The sequence below is a fragment of the Chiloscyllium plagiosum genome, unplaced genomic scaffold, assembly GCF_037043375.1.
Source record: "Chiloscyllium plagiosum isolate Xiang-an unplaced genomic scaffold, Cpla_swu_hap1 HiC_scaffold_14, whole genome shotgun sequence".
NCBI lineage: Eukaryota > Metazoa > Chordata > Chondrichthyes > Orectolobiformes > Hemiscylliidae > Chiloscyllium > Chiloscyllium plagiosum.
Window position 1 is genome coordinate 23,763,570 of NW_028270152.1, and position 23,586 is coordinate 23,787,155.

A 23,586-nucleotide genomic window follows, 5' to 3' on the forward strand; every position below is an offset into this window, starting at 1 on the left:
GGAAGGCTGGTAGGTATAGGGAATGCTGGATGACTAAAGAAATTGAAGGTTTGGTCGAGTGAATCCTCAGAAGAGTATAAAGGTAGTAGGCATATACATAAGAGGAAAATCAGGAGGGCAAAAAGGGGGACATGAAATACCTTTGGCAAATAGAATTAAGGAAAATCCAAAGAGTTTTTACAAATACATTAAGGACAAAAGGATAACTAGGGAGAAAATAGGGCCCTCAAAGATCAGCAAGGCGGCCTTTGTGTGGAGCCGCAGAAAATAGGAGAGATACTAAACGAGTATTTTGCATCAGTATTTACTGTGGAAAAGGATATAGAAGATATAGAAAGTAGGGAAATAGATGGTGACACCTTGCAAAATATCCATATTGCACAGGAGGAAGTGCTGGATGTCTTGAAACGTGTAAAGGTGGATAAATCCCCAGGACCTGATCAGGTGTAGCCACAAACTCTGTATAAAGCTAGAGAAGTGATTGCTGGGCCTCTTGCTGAGATATTTGTATCATCGATAGTCACAGGTGAGGTGCCAGAAGACTGGAGGTTGGCTATCGTGATGCCACTCATTAAGAAGGGTAGTAAGGACAAGCCAGGGAACTACAGAGCAGTGAGCCTGACGTCAGTGGTGGGCAAGTTCTTGGAGGGAATCCTGAGAGACAGGATATACAAGTATTTGGAAAGAAAGGACTGATTAGTAATAGTCAACATGGCTTTGTGCATGGGAAATCATGTCTCACAAACTTGATTGAGTTTTTTGAACAAGTAACAAAGATGATTGATGAGGGCAAAGCGGCAGATGTGATCTATATGGACTTCAGTAAGGCGTTCGACAAGATTCCCCATGGGAGATTGGTGAGCAAGGTTAGACCTCACAGAATACAGGGAAAACTAGCCATTTGGATACAGAACTGGCTCAAAGGTAGAAGACAGAGGGTGGTGGTGGAGGGTTGTTTTTCAGAATGGAGGCCTGTGACCAGTGGATTGCCACAAGGATCGGTGTGGGTCCTCTACTTTTCATCATTTATATAAATAATTTGGATGCAAGCATAAGAGGTATAGTTAGTAAGTTTACAGATGACACCAAAATTGGAGGTGTAGTGGACAGTGAAGAAGGTTATGTCAGATTAAACAGGACCTTGATCAATTGGGCCAATGGGCCGAGAAGTGACAGATGGAGTTTAATTCAGATAAATGCGAGGTGCTGCATTTTGGGAAAGCAAATCTTAGCGGGACTTATACACTTAATGGTAAGGTCCTAGGGAGAGTTGCTGAATAAAGAGACCTTGGAGTGCAGGTTCATAGCTCCTTGAAAGTGGAGTCACAGGTAGATAGGATAGTGAAGAAGGTATTTGGTATGCTTTCTTTTATTGGTCAGAGTATTGGGTACAGGAGTTAGGAGGTCATGTTGTGGCTGTACAGGCCATTGGTTCGACCACTGTTAGAACATTGCATGCAATTCTGGTCTCCTTTCTATCGGAAAGATGTTGTGAAACTTGAAAGGGTTCAGAAAAGATTTACAAGGATGTTGCCGGGGTTGGAGGATTTGAGCTATAGGGAGAGGCTGAACAAGCTGGGGCTGTTTTCCCTGGAGCGTCAGAGGCTGAGGGGTGACCTTATAGAGGTTTACAAAATTATGAGGGGCATGGAGAAGATAAATAGACAAAGTCTTTTCCCTGAGGTGGGGGAGTCCAGAACTAGAGGGCGTAGGTTTAAGGTGAGAGAAGAAAGATATAAAAGGGACCTAAGGGGCAACGTTTTCACCAGAGGGTGGTACATGTATGGAATGAGCTGCCAGAGAAAGTGATGGAGGCTGATACAATTGCAACATTTAAGAGGCACTTGGATGGGTATATATGAATAGGAAAGATTTGGAGGGATATGGGCCAGGTGCTGGCAGGTGGGGCTAGATGGGTTGGGATATCTGGTCGGCTTGGACGGGTTGGACTGAAGGGTCTGTTTCCATGCTGTACATCTCTATGATTCTATGACATAGTCCTTACACCTGCAAAAGCTTCTGAAAACTAAATGTGCAAAGCAACTTAAGCGAAATGCAGCCACTCCTGTTCACCATTACAGGAAATCTGACTTCATGTAGTCACGATTTGGAGATGTCAATGTTGGACTGGGGTGTACAAAGTTAAAAATCACACAACACCAGGTTATAGTCTAACAGGTTTAATTGGAAGCACTAGCTTTCAGAGAGCTGCTCCTTCATCAGGTGGTTGTAGAATCACACGTAGATCAGACCAGGTAAGGAAGGCAATTTCCTTCCCTAAAGAGGATTAGTGAAACAGACGGGGTTTTCCCTGACAATTGATTCAAGGTCATCATCAAACTCTTAATTCCAGATATTTATTTTATTCAAATTTCACCGTTTGCCATGGTGGGATTTGAACCCAGCTCCCCAAAACATTTCCTGGGTCTCTAGATTAACACTCCAACAGCAATACCACTAAGACCATTGCCTCCCTAAACCTATGATTCTACAGTTAGGATAATATCCTTTGAAAACATGTTGACAGTTTGGTTTGAATTTTAAGCATGATTTCTTTAATGATTCAACAGTGTTGATATAAGTATTTATAAAAAGTGGCACTGTGCTAATTACATGTTTCATTGAAATTCCTAAACAAACATACTTTACTGCATTTTCCCTTTAAAACATGCCAGATCCTCTCAGGAGAGCTTTAACTTCTGAGGCAGTCATTTAAACAGATAAGTCAACTGAACATTAAAGATTGTTATTAAAGTAATAACTATAAAGAGCAAAGAGTTTTCATGGAAGGTGGCAGCTGGAAAAGTAAGAGCCTTGTTCATTAAGAATACATTTAAAAACTCCTGTACATTTCAGCTGAAATTCCTCATTTCAGTCTTCTAGGCCCAAGCATCTTCAGTGGCCCATCAATAACTTTCTCTTCATCACGAAGTCAGAATGGGGAAAGTTCATTGATCATTGTCATGCTTTGATCCATTTGCATTTTGTTAAATAATAAAGCAGTCCCCAACTGCATGCTGCAAGATCTGAACAACATCCAGGATTTAGATAAGAGGTGAGGAACCCATTCGAACCACACACTTATCTGCAATGATCATCACCTTCCTTTGGCATCAATACTCTGATTGAATCCCCCACATATTGGTGAGAGGAGTGGGGGAGGTATTGGTCAATCTGAACTAAACTTTTAACATGCCCAACCACATACACATATTGCATGTAAGAACAAGTTGAAGGCTGAAAATTGTGTTGAATGAGTCACCTCCTGACTCACCAAAACATTTCCAGGGCCAAAACGTGTGATGGAATACTTCCTATTTGCCTGGATGGATGTGACAAAGATAAGCACCCTATTCACCATCCATGCATTTTTTTTCATTAAATCAGGCAAGGTGGTCTTAGTTGGCTGGACCTACACTTAATACCCATCTCTAACTATCCTTGAGTAGTTAACGATGAACTGGCCCTCCTTGAACTACTGTAGTCCATTTAGTGTAGATACACCCATGATGCTGTTCGGGGGCAAGTTCCAAGATATTGACCCAGCAACAGTGAAAGAACAGCAATTTATTTCCAAGTCAGGATGGTGAGTGCCTTGGAGAGGAGCTTGCAGTTAGTGTTTTTCCCATGTAACTGCTCCCCTTACCTTTCTAGGTGATAATATTTTAGGTTTGGAAGTTTTCTGCAAGGATCTTTGGTGAATTTCTGCAGTGCATCTCATAGATAGTACACACTGCTTATACTGAATGTTGGTGGTGCAGGTTATAAATGTTTATGATGCCCAACAACCAGGTTGCTTTGCCTTAGATATTGAAAACCTTCTTGAGTATTGTTGGAGCTGCACTCATCCAGGCAAATGACCTGTGCCCCACAGATGGTGGACAGGCTTTTAGCAGTCAAGAGTTATTCACTGCAGGATTCCAAGCCTCTGACCTGCTTTGTAGTCACAATATCCTTACTTGAAAATATATTGCCTACCCTTCGATGTTGCTGAATCAAAATACTGCAGCCTCCCTGCAAATAGCACTGTGAGTGTAACCATAGCAGTGATCCAAGAATTGACAACTCACCACCACCTTCTCAAGGCCAATAAATAAGGGCAATGTCTTTAATAATAAACAATGGACAATAACTAAGAGTCCAGCTGGCGAAGCTCATATTTCCTTAATGAATAATAAAAGAATTAACATTGTAAGGCCAGATCTGTTCAGTTTCTGGTCAATGGTAACTCCCAGGAAGTTGACAGTGGGGGATCCAATGATGGTAACATCATTAAATGTTGAGGGGTGATGGTTAGATTCTCTCTTGTTGGCCATTACCTAGTACTTGTCTGATGTGAATATTACTTACCACATCAGCCCAAGACTGGATATTGTGTAGACAAGCAGGAGGCTGGAAGAACACAGCAATATTGTCAAGCTCTTGCTGAATTTGGGCATTGACTGCGTCACCATCTGAGGAGTTGCAAATGGTGCTGACTGCTATGAAATCATCAGTGAACATCCTCACCTTTGACCTTATAATGACGGAAGTTCATTAATGAAGCAGCTGAAAATGGTTGGGCCTTGGACACTACCCCAAGGAATTCCTGTGGACATGTCCTGGAGCTGAGATGACTGATCTCCATTAAATACAACCATGTTCATCTGTGCCAAGTATGATTCCAGAGTTTTCTCCCAATTCCCATTGACTCTAATTCTGCTAGTGCATATAATTTACAAGTAACTGCAGTAACTTGCTGAGGCTTGTTCAATATCACCTCCAATCCAATGACCTCAGCCCAATAGAAGGACAAGTACAGCATGTGTATGAAAACATCACAATTAGATTCCCTACAGTGTGGATACAGGTTCTTCAGCCCAACAAGTCCACACTAACCCTCCGAAGAGTAACCCACCCTGACCATTTTCCTCTGACTAATGCACCTAACACTATGGGCAATTTAGCATGGCCAATTCACCTGACCTGCACATCTTAGGACTGTGGGAGGAAACCGGAGAACCTGGAGGAAACCCATGCAGACACGGAGAAAATGGGCAAAGTCCACACAGACAGTCGCCTGAGGCTGCAATCGAACCTGGTACCCTGGTGCTGTGAGGCAGCAGTGCTAACCACTGAGCCACCATGCCACCCATTAACTGAACCACTGTGCTGCTCATGGCCTGTAACCTCCCCTCCAAATTACATATCACTTTTGACTTGGTATTGTTGTTCCTTTCTTATCACTGGACCAGAATTCTGGATGTCCTATATATGCACCATGCCAACACCTTTGCCACAATGACTGCAGTGCCTGCAAATTACCTCCATCTTAAAGGAATTAGTAATGAACAAAGGAATACTTTTCACTAAAAATGTTCTAATAACACAGTATGCCAAGTCCGCAGCACTCATAGATCCCATAGTGGGATGCCTGGGGCTACAGGGGAAATCAGTGCCAGGTAGTTACACACAGTGCTGATATCTAATTGTGACTGGGCTTGAATCTCATCAAAGCTTTTCAATTAGAAAGCTGATAATGATTCAATTTCTGTCAATTACTTTTAGTCTTCAGAGGCACCTGTGGATTCACTATTTCATTTTTCCTGTCATTTGAAAACTAAAAGAAAGAAAATCATCAAACCTTCTGATCACTGTTTTTGAAAGTTATTTCCTGTAATTTTCTGCAAAAACTCTGATTAGATTCATTTACATTTACTTTTAGGAGATTCACCATTGGAGGATATAAACTGACACCATTATTTTCTAAATGGGTGTCTAAATTATAGTTTGACTTGTTGCAAACTTTAAATTACTGTTTAGAATCAACCATCGTGGAATGTATTCTAACAAATTCCAATCCTTGTTTTACAGTTAATCATGTTTGGATCTGCTTAAAGCTGAAAATGTGTTGCTGGAAAAGCGCAGTAGGTCAGGCAGCATCCAAGGAGCAGGAGAATCGACGTTTCGGGCATGAGCCCCTCTTCAGGAATGAGGAAAATGTGCCAAGCAGGCTAAAATACAAGGTAGGGAGGAGGGACTTGGGGGAGGGGCATTGGAAATGCAATAGGTGGAAGGAGGTTAAGTTGAGGGTGATAAGGTGAGGGTGATAGGCCGGAGTGGGGGTGGGGGCAGAGAGATCAGGAAGAAGATTGCAGGTTAGGAAGATGGTGCTGAGTTCGAGGGTTGGGACTGAGACAAGGTGGGGGGAGGGGAAATGAGGAAACTGGAGAAATCTGAGTTCATCCCTTGTGGTTGGAGGGTTCCTAGGCGGAAGATGAGGCGCTCTTCCTCCAGCCGTCGTGTTGCTATGGTCTGGCGATGAAGGAGTCCAAGGACCTGCATGTCCTTGATGGAGTGGGAGGGGGAGTTGAAGTGTTGAGCCATGGGGTGGTTGGGTTGGTTGGTCCAGGTGTCCCAGAGGTGTTCTCTGAAACGTTACACAAGTAACGTTTCCCCAATATAGAGGAGTTCACATCGGGTGCAGCGGATGCAGTGAATGATGTGTGTGGAGGTGCAGGTGAATTTGTGGCGGATATGGAAGGATCCCTTGGGGCCTTGGAGGGAAGTAAGGGGGGATGTGTGGGTGCAGGTTTTGCATTTCTTGCGGTTGCAGAGGAAGGTGCCGGGAGTGGAGGTTGGGTTGGTGGGGGGTGTGGACCTGACGAGGGAGTCACGGAGGGAGTGGTCTTTTCGGAACGCTGATAGGGGAGGGGAGGGAAATATATCCCTGGTGGTGGGGTCCGTTTGGAGGTGGCGGAAATGACGGAGGATGATACGATGTATCCGGAGGTTGGTGGGGTGGAAGGTTAGGACCAGTGGGGTTCTGTCCTGGTGGTGATTGGAGGGGCGGGGTTCAAGGGTGGAGGAGCGGGAAGTGGAGGAGATGCGGTGGAGAGCATCGTCGACCACGTCTGGGGGGAAATTGCGGTCTTTGAAGAAGGAGGCCATCTGGGTTGTTCAGTCTTGGAACTGGTCCTCTTGGGAGCAGACGCAGCTGAGACGAAGGAATTGGGAATATGGGATGGCATTTTTACAGAGGGCAGGGTGGGAGGAGGTGTAGTCTAGGTAGCTATGGGAGTCAGTCAGTTTATAGTAAATGTCCGTGTTGATTCGGTCGCCCGAGATAGAAATGGAGAGGTCTAGGAAGGGGAGGGTGGAATCTGAGACAGTCCAGGTAAATTTGAGGTTGGGGTGGAAGGTGTTGGTAAAGTGGATGAACTGTTCAACCTCCTCGTGGGAGCACGAGGCAGCGCCGATACAGTCATCGATGTAGCGGAGGAAAAGGTGGGGGGGTGGTGCCAGTGTAGCTGTGGAAGATGGACTGTTCCACATATCCTACGAAGAGGCAGGCATAGCTGGGGCCCATGCGGGTGCCCATGGCTACTCCTTTGGTTTGGAGGAAGTGGGAGGATTGGAAAGAGAAGTTGTTCAGAGTGAGGACCAGTTCAGTCAGTCGAAGAAGGGTGTAATTGGAAGGGTACTGGTTGGTATGGCGGGAAAGAAAGAAGTGGAGGGCTTTGAGTCCTTCGTGATGGGGGATGGAGGTGTACAGGAACTGGATGTCCATGGTGAAGATAAGGGACTGGGGACCGGGGAAGCGAAAATCATGGAGGAGGTGGAGGGCGTGGGTGGTGTCCCGAACGTAGGTGGGGAGTTCTTGGACTAAGGGGGACAGGACCATGTCGAGGTATGCAGAGATGAGTTCGGTGGGGCAGGAGCAGGCTGAGACAATGTTTAAAGCCAAATGACTTCAAAATATTCTCATTGCCATCAAATCAATAGAAACAGCTCTCTCAGACATTAGCAAATGTTTCCTCCCCAGTCAACCCAGTCACAACAAATGGGCAAAAAGGTTCCAGGAGATGAATAAAAAGCATTTCATTGAGATGGAATCTGCTTCAAATGGAAGGATTCAGATGAGACAGGCTGGAACATCTCCATTAGCGAGACAGATGTGGGCACAAATGCTGGACAAAAATATCTATGTCCATCTCATAGCAAAGAAAATCGCAGCAGATAGATGTATCTGCATCTACTGAATTGGCACATCCGCGTTGACAGAAACATCTGCATGGGACAGACAGGAACATCTCCATCCAGAACATTTTGTATATGATGGACAGAAACATCTGTATCTGATCAGCAGAAACATTTCTACCAGATGTAAACATCTCCATCAGATAAACAGAAGCGCCTGCATCAGATGGGGCTAAACATCTGCATTAGATATAAACATACCGGTCTGATGAACAGAAAATTCTCCATCAGATAGAAGGAGACAGAGTAAAACATCTGCAATTAATGGACAAAAGAACACATCAAACAGACCGAACCATTCCCATTCTAATCTGATAGCTGGAAGCCTGTACTGTACGAGGTAAGCTGGAAGTGTCCCCATCAGAGAAACATTCCTTTTCCAACAGGAACAGCTTCACAACTCAACTGTTGCCAGAAATGTTATGATTTTTTCGGACAAAAAATATCCTCTGCTTTATTCAATAGGGGGAGGGTGAACTCTGTGACAATAACGTTAATCCAAGTCGATTCTTCATCAAGCTGAGGAGAAATATTAGCTGGGCCATGTCAATCACTGTGTGTGCCTGGACATTTTTATAATGCACGAAAAAGGCAGCAAGTCCATCAGATGTAAAGAAACAATTCTACCATTGAACAGAAATATCTTCATCCCCTGCGTCCAATCTTTCAGTTCTTACGTGATAACCATCCCAACACTCAATAAACTTCATTCAATATAACAAATGGCTCAATTATCGATAGCTAAAGAAGATTATGGAAGTTAGATGGCTATCTGTAACACCCAGACTTGGATTCACGCAGCGCAGAAAAGACCTATCTAGTCTGCATTGACATTACTACTACTAAAAGTGCGCTTTCCCCAACTCTCCGCACTTGTCCCAGACATCTCAGCCTTCCGCCCCTGAGGCAGACAGCAGTCGACATACCGACCCCCCCCCCCCCCACAAACACACACACACAGGAATTGAGCGAAAGTTTGCTGAATGTGCTGTGCCTGTTCCTGCAATAAACTCCCTGTCCCTCACGTCATCCAGAGAAAATATATCAGTCATTGTCCAGTAGATGTCCATCATACTGAGGGGTGGGTCAGGTCATTTTGCCATTCCGAAGAAACACTTCAGAACTTGAGGCTGTGCCCGCAACCAGGTTCAGTCTGATCCTGGGAACTGAGAGATACCCCGGTGTCAGGGTGATAGGAGGGTTTAAGCTTCAATGCACAAAATACCACCAGTGCTGGAAACAAAAGACAGCCAAAACTCAATAAAAACTGGAAATACCCAGCAGGTGAGGCAGGGTCTGTGGGGAGAAACATTCTGAACGATTTGGCTGATGAACTGAACGATCACCCCGACCTTCCTGTGACCTTTCATCCCCCACAGTTCATCCATCAGGTCATTGAGCTGAAACCTGCCCTCTGTTTCTCTCCTCAGATGACCAGCTGTTTTGTGTTTTTCCTTTGGTGTTGTTTTTCGGGTTCTTGTAAAGGTAAAGTAGATAAGGTATGACTAGGGAAGTGACCATCCACTGACTCACTCTCTCCCCTAACTCCCGCACGAGTTGCTCCGTTCTTACCTGACGAAGAAGTAGTAAGTGTTGTTTTCCATGACCGTGTAAGAATGGCAAGGAAAGTATCCCAGTCCAGTCAGGTTAAACCTGGCTCCAGCCGGCATCTCCAACATACTGCCCCAGGCCTGGTCACACAGCAGCTCGACCTCTGCCGAGTAGAACAGGTCGGTGTCATATTGCCAGGGCAGGTAGTTATAGACGCTGTAAGTGTCTTTGTGGACAGCCAGCACCTTTGCATAGATGATGATTTCGGCCAGTTCAGCTCGACACGACTCGCTTTGTGGTCTCCAGTCGTGAGGTAGCTGACATCCCCAACTTCCTCCCAGGGCAGTGAGTAGCAGGATTGGGAATGCCCAGCTCATTCTGTCCCAGTCTCAAGTTCCTTCTTCCCGGATAGTTGAGAACAGTCTGGTCGAGTAAGTGGGGTGGCGGATTGTTTAAACTCTTCCCGACGTATGTAACCTCTGTTTGCTGCTCCCTTCACTATTCCCAGCCCATGCAGCCAGCATCTTTTAAACGGACTTCATAAAATGCGTGTAAAATCCCCCCATCCAACGAGGTTCGTGTGGTTTACAGAATTTGTGCGATTGCTCTAAACCCTTTTTAAAAAAAACTCAAACCAGCAAGATCAGTTTTCAAGGGCTTTGAATCGCGAAGATTTTCTTAAAGCGACAGTACACCCGAAGCAGCCTCTGGCATGCGTTCAAATCCTGCCTCTTTTTCTCTTAAACTTTCAGAATTAAATTAAAGGCATTGGAGTTCTATCGTTCTAGCCCGCTGGAGCTTCTAATGACTGCGTCCAACTCGTTTTTTTTGTGGGGAACTTTCATTTGGACTTCATTACAGTAATTTACTTTTCCATAGACCCCTCTTGGATTTCTCGAGGTAAACAATCATTTTAACTGCTTGTGATGAAAAAAGGAAAATATGCAATTGTTGGAAATTTGAAACAAACATTGTGAAAATGCTCCAAATTTTCACAACAGGCAGTTGGTGTCTGCAAAGGAATTGTACATACACAGAATCACAATACCAAGTGTCCGGGCGAAAATGTTAAACATTTGTGCAACTACAAAGCAACAGTACAATGGGCGGCACGGTGGCACAGTGGTTAGCACTGCTGCCTCGCAGCGTCAGAGACCTGGGTTCAATTCCCGCCTCAGGTGACTGACTGTGTGGAGTTTGCACATTCTCCCCGTGTCTGCGTGGGTTTCCTCCGGGTGCTCCGGTTTCCTCCCACAGTCCAAAGATGTGCAGGTCAGGTGAATTGGCCATGCTAAATTGCCCGTTGTGTTAGGTAAGGGGTAAATGTAGGGGTATGGGTGGGTTGCGCTTCGGCGGGGCAGTGTGGACTTGTTGGGCCGAAGGGCCTGTTTCCACACTGTAAGTAATCTAATCTACAATGCCATGAAGCAAGGTGGCCTCACCCGCAGAGAACTTGCAGGTTTACAGGTGACAATTATAATACTTTGGGCAAGCACATTAATAGTGAGGGTGATTTCTGATTTACTGTACATTTTAGTTATGTCCAGTCTATAAGCCTATATAAAATTTGTTTTAAAAATTTCACGTGTACTACTCATGAAGTTTCAACTTCATGTATTTGCTTGAGTGCCTCAGTCCATATTGTGGGTTGCAATTCACACATTATTTTAAAATTAGAAATACATAAACAAAACAAGTTTATCTGTTTACTGACATGATTCAGGCTTGCCTTGCTCCTGTCCTAGTCATAGGCTCACACCACCTTTAATCCACCTGACACTCATCATCTACAAAATCTTCACCTCTATCTCAGTATTTCTGAGATGAAGGTGAATGGTCGCAGTTCATGGCAGGAGATGTCCTATTGTCTGCCAAATTCACCAACAACTAATTGTAATGGCCCTTTGAGGAGGATTAACAACAAAACTGAAAGCACTGTAGATGCTGGAAATCAGAAATAATAAAAAAGTCAGAATTGCTGGAAAAACACAACAGGTTTGGCAGCATCTGTTAATGTTTCAGATCCAGTGACTCTTCTTCTGATGTTTCCTTTCAAAACAATGCACCAATCAAAATATCACCTGGTAAACTGGTTTCATGAAAAACTTTGCAGTGTGAACAAGGATGTTCTTGCCTTTAGCCTTTCATACTTGCTACTGAGAGTTGTACTAAACACTGGAAACAATTACCAATGATATCAGTGACTGCACATTGCTGCTCCAAGGTACAGCCCAAGACTCCATCCACTACCATTCAAACATTGAACAATGGCGCCTAACATGCATATGCAGCATTCAGAGTTCAAAAGCAAGTGTGATGGTATTCATGTCTTCCTTATTTTAAATGAAATTGCTTGTCTCATGCAAGAATATTTTAGGTGAAATACTAAGCTGGGTGGCATGGTGAAAATGATACTAAGCAGGGTGAAATGTGATGAGGATGTTAGGAGATTACAGGGTGACCTGGACAAGTTAGGTGAGTGGTCAGATGCATGGCAGATGCAGTTTAATGTGGATAAATGTATGGTTATTCACTTTGTTGGCAAGAACAGGAAGGCAGATTATTACCTAAATGGAATCAATTTAGGGGCAGTACAGAGAGATCTGGGTGTTCTTGTACACCAGTCAATGAAGGTAAGCATGCAGGTACAGCAGGTAGTGAAGAAGGCTAATAGCATGCTGGCCTTCATAACAAGAGAGATTGAGTATAAAAGCAAAGAGGTTCTTCTGCAGCTGTACAGGGCCCTGGTGAGACCACACCTGGGAGTACTGTGTGCAGTTCTGGTCTCCAAATTTGAGGAAAGACATTCTGGCTATTGAGGGAGTGCAGCGTAGGTTCACGAGGTCAATTCCTGGAATGGCGGGAGCGACTGGGCTTGTATACCCTTGAGTTTAGAAGACTGAGAGGGGATCTGATTGAGACATATAAGATTATTAAAGGTTTGGACACTCTGGCGGCAGGAAACATGTTTCCGCTGATGGATGAGTGCCGAACCAGAGGACACAGCTTAAAAATATGGGATAGACCATTTAGGACAGAGATGAGGAGAAACCTCTTCACCCAGAAAGTGGTGGCTGTGTGGGATGCTCTTCCCCAGAGGGCAGTGGAGGCCCAGTCTCTGGATTCATTTAAGAAAGAGTTGGATAGAGCTCTCAAGGATAGTGGAATCAAGAGTTATGGAGATAAGGCAGGAACAGGATACTGATTAAGGATGATCAGCCATGATCATATTGAATGGTGGTGCAGGCTCAAAGGGCAGAATGGCCTACTCCTGCACCTATTGTCTATTGTCTAATCCATACTGGAAAATGTCCAGGAGGTGGGGTGCAATAGATTCCGTCCAAAAGAACATTCTCAACTCACATTGGGGTTCCCAAACCCCCTGGGTTTGTCCTTGGAGCATTTAGTAATTAAACATTAATTTATTAAAAATTGCCTTGAGCAGTTTGGGGGAAAAAAATCATAATGGTATTAAAAATGTGGTCAGGATGTTCTGCTTTTTTGAGCACTAATTATCAGTAGTAAAGATATTGAAGATTAGGAAACAAACACTGTTTGATTGGACAGGTTGGTTAGCAATGGGAGATCATAGGAAGGAATCTTCACTCTCAGCCAGAGTTGGCAACCCTGAGATCTAACAACTGACAGAGCTGGAACACCAAGGTCATGGTGGACACTGTACCAATTTGGTAAAAACAATGACTGCAGATGCTGGAAACCAGATTCTGGATTAGTGGTGCTGAAGAGCACCGCAGTTCAGGCAGCATCCAAGGAGCAGTAAAATCGACGTTTCGGGCAAAAGCCCTTCATCAGGAATACAGGAATGTATTCCTGATGAAAGGCTTTTGCCCGAAACGTCGATTTTACTGCTCCTCGGATGCTGCCTGAACTGCTGTGCTCTTCCAGCACCACTAATCCAGAATCTGGTTTCCTGCATCTGCAGTCATTGTTTTTACCTCGTTGATTTTAACCCTACTGCGAATCCTCTTGCAAGGATGCCTGCCTTGAAGAAGTTTTCCTCCTCTCTCTACAAGAATCTCAGGGAGTCCCTCTTCCACTGCAACTCCCAGGTCATTTCCCCTGCTCTGAAGCTCTTCAACCATGTCCTGAAACAAACTCGCTACCACAGCCACATTTGCTTCCTCAGTGCCTGCTTCTGTAACCAACTCATCCCACACGGACTCCGGACCACCTTTAAACCAGCAGAGTTCGGATCCAAACAGGACAAACAGTACAGACGACAGATTCAAAAACATCAGCAACGGTTCTCCTTCAGGATCCTCCGCTCCACGCTTGCAGCAATGCGCCGGCACCTAACCTCTCTACAGTCAGCCCTGCCTCAGCTGAGGGCAACACTCTCTCAGAATTGCACTGTACCAATTTGGTTCAAGCTTGGAGCACGCAGGTGGGACTAGTTAAGTCTGGGGTTATGTTCAGCATGGACTAGTTGGAGTGAAGGGTCTGTTTCCATGTTGTATGACTCTGCAATCTAGAATGTTATTTAAATGCAGCATTGTTTCAGAGGTAAATTTTCAATGGTATGATTTGGCAGATGAAGCGTCAACGAGGCTTCTAGATGTGTGACACCAAGTGAATATTAAAGATCCCTTGGCACTGTTCAAAGAGGAATAGTGTGCTGTCTTGTGGCCAAAATTCCTCATTCAACCAACAGAAAGGTTAACTGTTTATTTATCTCAGTATTGATTGTAGGACTTTGCTGTGCACAAAATGTACTTACAGCACAACACTTTACAATGTAACTTATTCTACATGCATATTTTGGGAAGTTTCTGAGAGACATATTAAATTAATACATAAAGAAAGCTTCCAAAATATTACTTAATTGTAATCAGAATGCTATGTACTGAAGGATCATACCATTTGAGCCAATAAACATGAAGCTACTAAGAGATAATTAATCTGCAATGAGCAGTCTCCTCAGAGGCCAAAGCATGTTTACTTACTGCTAAAGTTATTGCATCATTAGGAGACTCTCTTATTTTGCAACTTGATTACTCTTAATATCTCCTGTTGGCCATTCTCTTTCAACTTAATTACTCTGCTTTCTTAGATAAAGATCTAATAAAATTATTCATTTGAAGAAACAAAGTACTTGTTTTGAGTTTAGTCAGGAAGATAATTCTTTCAATTTGCAACACAGGAAGAAATGGAAATAATCAAGTAATTGCTTCAAATCTAGAATTGTGAATCTGATGGGATGAAAGTGTATGGTCACAGTGCCTTTGTTTCTTGCTTTGTATAACCAGTGAACAGACCAGTTTTGTCCAACCCTGACCTACTTTTCCTCCCCACACAAAAATTAATCACCTTCACAACATACGTCCATTTTTCTAAATCCCTCTTCGGTCTTTCTTCTCTCTATCACTTGTAGTCTCCTCCAGCATTACATCCTCCTAGAATCTCTGTGCTCCTCCAATTCTCATCTCTAGCATATTTTTGCTTAACCAGTGGTGACCATACTTTCAGCTGGTAATGGCCCTAAGTTCTGGAATTCCCTAACCTCTTCACCTCCTTATCCCTCACCCATGCTTTTGAACAGGTACATGGATAGGAAAAGTTTAGAGGGATATGAGGCAAACACTGAAAAATGGGGCTAGCTCAGTTTAGGAAACTTAGTCGGCATGGATGAGTTAGGCCAAAGTGCCTGTTTCTGTTCTATGATTCTATTTAAAATGCTTCTTAAAACTAGCCCTTTCACCAGTTTTTAATGATCTGTCATCATTATGGCTTGGTGTTGAATTTTGTTTCATTACATTGCTGTGAAGCACTTTGGAACACTCTATTACATTAAAATTGCCAGGTAAATTGAAAGTTGTTGTTGCAATTAGTGGCTGTATGTTTTCCCATGTGTCACTAGAAGCATATCTGCAATCTCTTACCCTCTCCTGCAAAATAAAGTGACACTACTAACAATGACAGATGTTTTCTGCAAATTAAACATTCAGGACAATTACATTAGTCAAATTAGTTTGAAGAAATAAAGACTGCAGCATTTAGTATTCACAGACATTATTGCGTAATTGAATACTGACCAGACTTGCGTCTGATTAACTTTCAGAGATCAGACAAAAGCACATCAGTACAGACACAGAAAAGGCTTACAGTATGCTAAGCAAGTACTAACTAATTTGGATTGCCTAATTACACAGAACAAACAAGGTCAGACAAATTCAGTAGCTCAGGACGTACGGAAACAAAGTAGAATGGACATTTTAATCAACAAATCACCATTAGATTCACAGATAATCTTGTCTCACTTTCGGGCTCATATTATTATCGTATATTTGCCTTGCATTGCATAGAGTGAGCAGTGCAGAGATTGGTCCATACTTATACTTCACAAAGTCCATCTCTAACCCAATTAGCATACCCTTCTTTTCCTTCCTCCGATATGTAGAAAAAGATAGAACATAGAACAATACAGCGCAGAACAGGCCCTTTGGCCCTCGATCTTACGCTGACTTGTGAACTATTCTTAGCTCGTTCCTCCTACACTATCCCAAAATCATTTATGTGCTTATCTAAGGATTGTTTAAATCTCCCTAATGTTGCTGAGTTGACTACATTATCAGGTAGGGCATTCCATGCCCATACCAGTCTCTGCGTAAAGACCCTGCCTCTGACATCTGTTTTAAATCTATCACCCCTCAATTTGTAGTTATGCCCCTTCGTACACACTGACGTCATCATCCTAGGAAAAAGACTATCACTGTCTACCCTATCTAATCTTCTGACCATCTTGTATGTCTCTATCAAATCCCCTCTTAGCCTTCTTCTTGCCAATGAGAACAGGTTTAAGTCTCTCAGCCTTTCCTCATAAGACCTTCCCTCCAGACCAGGCAACATCCTGGTAAATCTCCTCTGCACCTTTTCCAATGCTTCCACATCCTTCCCGAATATGGGGACCAGAACTGTACACAATATTCCAAGTGTGGCTGCACCAGTGCTTTGTATAGTTGCAGCATGATATTGCGGCTCTGGAACTCAATCCCTCTACGAATGAAACCTAACACACTGTATGCCTTCTTAACAGCACTATCCACCTGGGTGGCAACTTTCAGGGATCTATGTACATGGACTTCAAGATCCCTCTGCACATCCACACTACCAAGAATCTTTCCATTGACCCAGTACTCTGCCTTCCTGTTATTCTTCCCAAAGTGCATCACCTCACATTTAGCTGCATTGAACTCCATTTGCCACCTCTCAGCCCAATTCTGCAGTTTATCCAAGTCCCTCTGCAACTTGTAACATTCTTCCACACTGTCCAATACTCCACTGACTTTAGTGTTGTCTGCAAATTTACTAATCCATCCACCTATGCCTGCGTCCAAATCATTTATAAAAATGACAAACCGCAGCAGTCTCAAAACAGATCCTTGTGGCACACCACTAGTAACCGGACTCCAGGCTGCATATTTTCCATCAACCACCACTCGCTGCCTTCTTTCAGAAAGCCAGTTTCTAATCCAAACGGCTAAATCACACTCAATTCCATGCCTCTACATTTTCTCCAACAGCCTACCATGTGAAACCTTATCAAAGGCTTTACTGAAGTCCATGTACACTCTCATCTACATGCTTGGTCACCTTCTCAAAAAACTCAAGAGGTTTGTGAGACATGACCTGCCCTTGATGGAACCATGTTGACTATCTGAAATCAAATTGTTGCTTGCTAGATGATTACAAATCTTATCTCTTATAATCCTTTCCAAAACCTTTCCTACAACAGAAGTAAGGCTCACTGGTTTATAATTACCTGGTTCATCTCTACAACCCTGCTTGAACAAGGGCATAACATTTGCAATCCTCCAGTCCTCTGGTACCAAACCTGTAGACAATGACAACTCAAATATCAAGGCCATCTCCTCCCTAGCTTCCCAGAGAATCCTCGGATAAATCCCATCTGGCCCAGGGGACTTGTCCACTTTCACTCCTTCTAGAATTGATAACACCTGTTCGTAACTAACCTCAATATTTCCTAGTCTAATATCTCGTACCTCATTCTTCTCCTCTACAATATTCTCCTTTTCCTGAGTGAAAATCGATGAGAAATGTTCGTTTAGCACCTCTCCAATCTCCACAGGGTCCACACTCAACTTCCCACTTCTGTCTTTGATTGGCTCTATTCCTATCCTTTTATTCCTCACATACCTGTAGAAAGCTTTAGGGTTCTCCTTTAATCTATTTGCTAAAGACTGCTCGTGTCCTCTCTTTACTCTTCTTAACTCTCTCTTTAAATCCTTCCTAGCTGATCTGTGACTCACCTCATCTGAACCATCTTGCCTCATCAACACATAAGCCTCCTTCTTCTCCATAACAAGAGATGCAATTTGTGTTGTAAACCATGGTTCCCTTACCTTATCAAGACATGTTTCAGAAGTATTCGCTTGACAACTCAGTTCATCATATAGGTCATTTATGACCCACAGACCAGAAAGATCCAGAGTTAAAAATCACAACCAGTAACATACATATTTCATAAAAATTAATCATTTAAACACCTGACAAAAGTAAGGTTCGGTGAGCTTCCTGAAATTCAATCACATGCTTTAACACTTTACAATATTTAATTTGATTAGACTGGTTGTTTTTAAGGGAAACCTGAGTAGATGAGGACTGCTTTTGTGGGTTTCCTCTGGGTACTCCGGTTTCCTCTCTCTCAGTCTAAGGATGTGCAGGTCAGGTGAATTGCCCATGCTAAATTGCCCATAGTGTTAGGTGCATTAGTCAGAGGGAAATGGGTCTGGGTGGGTTACCCTTCGGAGTATTATTGTGGACTTGTTGGGCCAAATGGCCTATTCCCACATTGTAGGGAGTCTAATCTAATACTTGATAATTAAAAAATTCTGAATAGGACAAATTCAATGAATTTTTAAATTCAATTTTTTTAGTTCAAGAAAACAGGAATGGCAATATTGATACGTTAATTCCAGTCAAGTCACAACAGAACACTATTTAAAGGAACTGCAGCAGAGAAGATTTTATGATGAATTATATATATGTTGATATATATATATTTATATATTAGTTCAGCACAGGTCCTAAAGTGACCTCCTGTCTCTTTTGTAGTCAAAGCATCATAAAACTGCCATTGCATTAAAATTGGAAATGTAATCTTATATCAGATCTGATGTTAGATTTTTCTTAAATTAAGTGGAAGCATATTGTTTGGGAGGTGGGAGAGGTGGTTTTGGAGAACAGAGGTGGTAAGAGAGGGAATATGAAGGGTTCCTTTGCTACTTGATACCAAGATAGATGTACGAAGATACCACACCAACATTGCATGATAAGATTTTTCCTCATGCTATAATTCAAACCTGTCTGACTTGGGAGCCCCAAGAAATAGGTACATCATCTTGGGACTAAGATATTAACCAAACTGTCCTGGGTATAATTCCTTCATGTTTAGTTCTTTTGCTTTTGGTTTGCCTCCAGTTGAACAATCCTCACATCTCGCACTATGTCCTTGCTTAATGCAATTTCCTCCTCATTCACGACGTAAGACAGTTTGGATGCAAGAAAATCACTCCAGTCATCTTGCCACTGCTGAGAAGGAAATCCCATTCTGGTGCAGTGTTTAAAGGCTGCAATCAAATAAAGAACAACATTCAATCACATTAAGGTGGCAGAATGAGCAGCTGGAGCTTCTAACGTGTCTTTCAGGATACTGCTGACAGACCTGAAGCCAGGAAAGAGTATCTGCTGATTTCTGAGAGCAGAAGGCTCCATATGAAACTCAAGCCTGTACAGAGTTGGCAGAAACAGTCAATGCAAGCTCTATCACCTCAAAAGTTACACAGAAAAAGAGGTTCAACAATGCGTCAATGGATACATCAAGCTCTCATGCCAAGGTACAATCTGTACTACACGTAACTTTATTCACCTCTTTATCTGATAAAATCACAGAGTCATAGAGATGTACAGCATGGAAACAGACCCTTCGGTCCAACCTGTCCATGCCGACCAGATATCCCAACCCAATCTAGTCCCACCTGCCAGCACCTAGCCCATATCCCTCCAAACCATTCCTATTCATATACCCGTCCAAATGCCTCTTAAATGTTGCAATTGTACCAGCCTCTACCACATCCTCTGGTGGCTCATTCCATACACGTACCACCCTCTGCATGAAAAAGTTGCCCCTTAGGTCTCTTTTATATCTTTCCCCACTCACCCTAAACCTATGCCCTCTAGTTCTGGACTCCCAAACCTCAGGGAAAAGACTTTGTCTATTTATCCTATCCATGCCCCTCATAATTTTGCAAACCTCTATACGGTCACCCCTCAGCCTCCGATGCTCCAGGGAGAACAGCCCCAACCTGTTCAGCCTCTCCCCATAGCTCAAATCCTCCAACCCTGGCAACATCCTTGTAAATCTTTTCTGAACCCTTTCAAGTTTCACAACATCTTTCCGATAGGAAGGAGTCAAGAATTGAAGCAATATTCCAACAGTGGCCTAACCAATGTCCTGTACAGCTGCAACATGACCTCCCAATTCCTGTACTCAATACTTTGACCAATAATGGAAAGCATACCAAACGCCTTCTTCACTATCTTATCTACTTGCGACTCCACTTTCAAGAAGCTATGAACCTGCACTCCAAGGTCTCTTTGTTCAGCAACACTCCCTAGGACCTTACCATTAAGTGTATAAGTCCTGCTAAGATTTGTTTTCCCAAAACGCAGCACCTCGCATTTATCTGAATTAAACTCCATCTGCCACTTCTCAGCCTATTGGCCCATTTGGTCCAGATCCTGTTGTAATCTGAGGTAATCCTATTCGCTGTCCACTACACCTCCAATTTTGGTGTCATCTGCAAACTTACTAACTGTACCTCTTATGCTCGCATCCAAATCATTTATGTAAATGACAAAAAGTAGAGGACCCAGCACCGATCCTTGTGGCACTCCACTGGTCACGGGCCTCCAGTCTGAAAAACAACCCTCCACCACCACCTTCTTCTACCTTTGAGCCAGTTCTGTATCCAAATGGCTCATTCTCCCTGTATTCCGTGAGATCTAACCTTGCTAATCAGTCTCCCATGGGGAACCTTGTTGAACGCTTTACTGAAGTCCATATATATCACATCTACTGCTCTGCCCTCATCAATCTTCTTTGTTACTTCTTCAAAAAACTCAATCAAGTTTGTGAGACATGATTTCCCACGCACAAAGCCATGTTGACTATCCCGAATCAGTCCTTGCCTTTCCAAATTCATGTACATCCTGTCCCTCAGGATTCCCTCCAACAACATGCCCACCACCGAGGTCAGGCTCACCAGTCTATAGTTCCCTGGCTTGTCTTTAGCGCCCTTCTTAAACAGTGGCACTACGTATACCAACCTCCAGTCTTCGGCACCTGACCTGTGACTAACGACAGTACAAATATCTCAGCAAGAGGCCCAGCAATCACTTCTCTAGCTTCCCACAGAGTTCTCAGGTACACTTGATCAGGTCCTGGGGATTTATCCACCTTTACCTGTTTCAAGACATCCAGCACTTTCTCCTTTGTAATATGGATATTTTGCAAGATGTCACCATCTCTTTCCCTATATTCTATAGCTTTCATATCCTTTTCCATACTAAATACTGATGCAAAATATTCATTTAGTATCTCCCCCATTTTCTGTGGCTCCACACAAAGGCCGCCTTGCTGATCTTTGAGTGGCCCTAATCTATCCCTAGTTATCCTTTTGTCCTTAATATATTTGTAAAAACCCTTTGGATTCTCCTTAATTCTCTTTGCCAAAGCTATCTCATGTCCCCTTTTTGCCCTCCTGATTGCCCTCTTAAGTATACTCCTACTTCCTTTATACTGTTCTAAGGATACACTTTATCTATCCTGTCTATACCTGACATATGCTTCCTTTTTCTTAACCAAACCTTCAATTTCTTTAGTCATCCAGCATTCCCTTTACCTACCAGCCTTCCCTTTCACCCTGACAGGAATATACTTTCTCTGGATTCTTGTTATCTCATTTCTGAAAGCTTCCCATTTTCCAGCTGTCCCTTTACCTGCGAACATTTGCCTCCAATCAGCTTTCGAAAGTTCTTGCCTAATACCGTCAAAATTGACCTTTCTCCAAATTAGAACTTCAACTTTTAGATCTGGTCTATCCTTTTCCATCACTATTTTAAAACAAATAGAATTATGGTCGCTGGCCCCAAAGTGCTCCCCCACTGACAACCCAGTCACCTGCCCTGCCTTATTTCCCAAGAGTAGGTCAAGTTTTGCACCTTCTCTAGTAGGTACATCCACATACTGAATCAGAAAAAGAAATTCCTCTCTATCTAAACCTTTAACACTATAGCAGTCCCAGTCTATGTCTACCCTATTATTCTTACAGATAGCTGAGATCTCCTTACAAATTTGTTTCTCAATTTCCCTCTGACTATTGGAGGGTCTATAATACAATCCCAATAAGGTGATCATCCCTTTCTTATTTCTCAGTTCTACCCAAATAACTTCCCTGGATGTATTTCCAGGAATATCCTCCCTCAGCACAGCTGTAATGCTATCCCTTATCAAAAATGCCACTCCCCCTCCTCTCTTGCCTCCCTTTCTATCCTTCCTGTAGCATTTGTATCCTGGAATATTTAGCTGCCAGTCCTGCCCATTCCTGAGCCATGTTTCTGTAATTGCTATGGTATCCCAGTCCCATGTCCCTAACCATGCCCTGAGTTCATCTGCCTTCCCTGTTAGGCCGCTTGCATTGAAATAAATGCAGTTTATTAGTCCTACCTTGTCCCTGCCTGCCTTGACTGTTTGACTCATTTCTGTTCTCAACTGTACCAGTCTCAGATTGATCGCTTTCCTCACTATCTCCCTGGGTCCCACCCCCCCCACCCTTACTAGTTTAAATCCTCCCAAGCAGCTCTAGCAAATTTCCCTCCCAGTATATTAGTCCCCTTCCAATTTAGGTGCAATCCGTCCTTCTTGTACAGGTCACTTCTACCCCAAAAGAGATTCCAATGATCCAAAAATGTGAATCCTTCTCCCATACATCAGCTCCTTAGCCATGCATTCATCTGCTCTATCCTCCTATTCTTGCCCTCACTAGCTTGTAGCACTGGGAGTAATCCAGATATTACTACCCTTGAGGACCCCCTTTTTAAATTTCTGCCTAACTCTCTGTAATCTCCCTTCAGAATCTCAACTTTTTCCCTTCCAATATTGTTGGTTCCAATGTGGACAATGACCTCTTGCTGGCCCCTCTCCCCTGTGAGAACATTCTGCATCCTCTCTGAGACATCCTTGATCCTGGCACCAGGGAAACAACACACCATTCTGATTTTTCTCTGCTGGCCACAGAAACGTCTGTCTGTACCTTGGACTAGAGAATCCCCTAACACAATTGATCTCTTGGAAGCTGATGTATCCCTCGTTGCATTACAGCCAGTTTCAATACCAGAAACTTGGCTGTTTGTGCTACGTTTCCCTGAGAATCCATCACCCCCTACATTTTCCAAAACAGTATACCTGTTTGAAATGGGTATATCCACAAAAGACTCCTGCCCTAGGTGCCTACCTCTCTTACCCTTCCTGGAGTTAACCCATCTATGTGATGTTTCTGAGACTTGCCCCCCCCCCTTCCTATAACTGCCATCCATCATATACTGTTGCTATTGCAAATTCCTCATTGCTTCTATCTGTCTCTTCAACCAATCCACTCGATCTGATAAGATTCGCATCCAACAGCATTTATGGCAGATATAATCCACAGTAACCCTTAAACTCTCTTTAAACTCCCACATCTGATAAAAAGTACATATCACTGCAAAGGCCATTTTTGCTCCTTCACAATTTACAGACCCAGAAAATAACACCGTCTTATTCCTCTACAAAACACTGCACCAGGTTAAATTAATAACTATGGCTTATATTTTAAGTTTAATCAATTTTAAGTTTTATCTCCAAAAACATATAATCAACAAAGAACCCACTGTACTCACTATTACAGCTTTTCTCTTGGACAGACTTAAAACAACAAT

General features: G+C 43.2%; 1 protein-coding gene across 1 annotated transcript in view; it reads right to left on the reverse strand.

The window, feature by feature from the left end:
• LOC122559195 (coiled-coil domain-containing protein 3) overlaps window positions 1-10,197 on the reverse strand; it is a 36,915-nt gene extending 26,718 nt beyond the window's left edge. The window contains exon 1 of the mRNA XM_043708578.2: window positions 9,592-10,197. Within this exon, the coding sequence (XP_043564513.1) occupies window positions 9,592-9,947 (356 nt within the window). The 5' untranslated portion in view covers window positions 9,948-10,197. The remainder of the gene's footprint in view (window positions 1-9,591) is intronic.
• Between the last annotated feature and the right edge of the window lie 13,389 nt (window positions 10,198-23,586).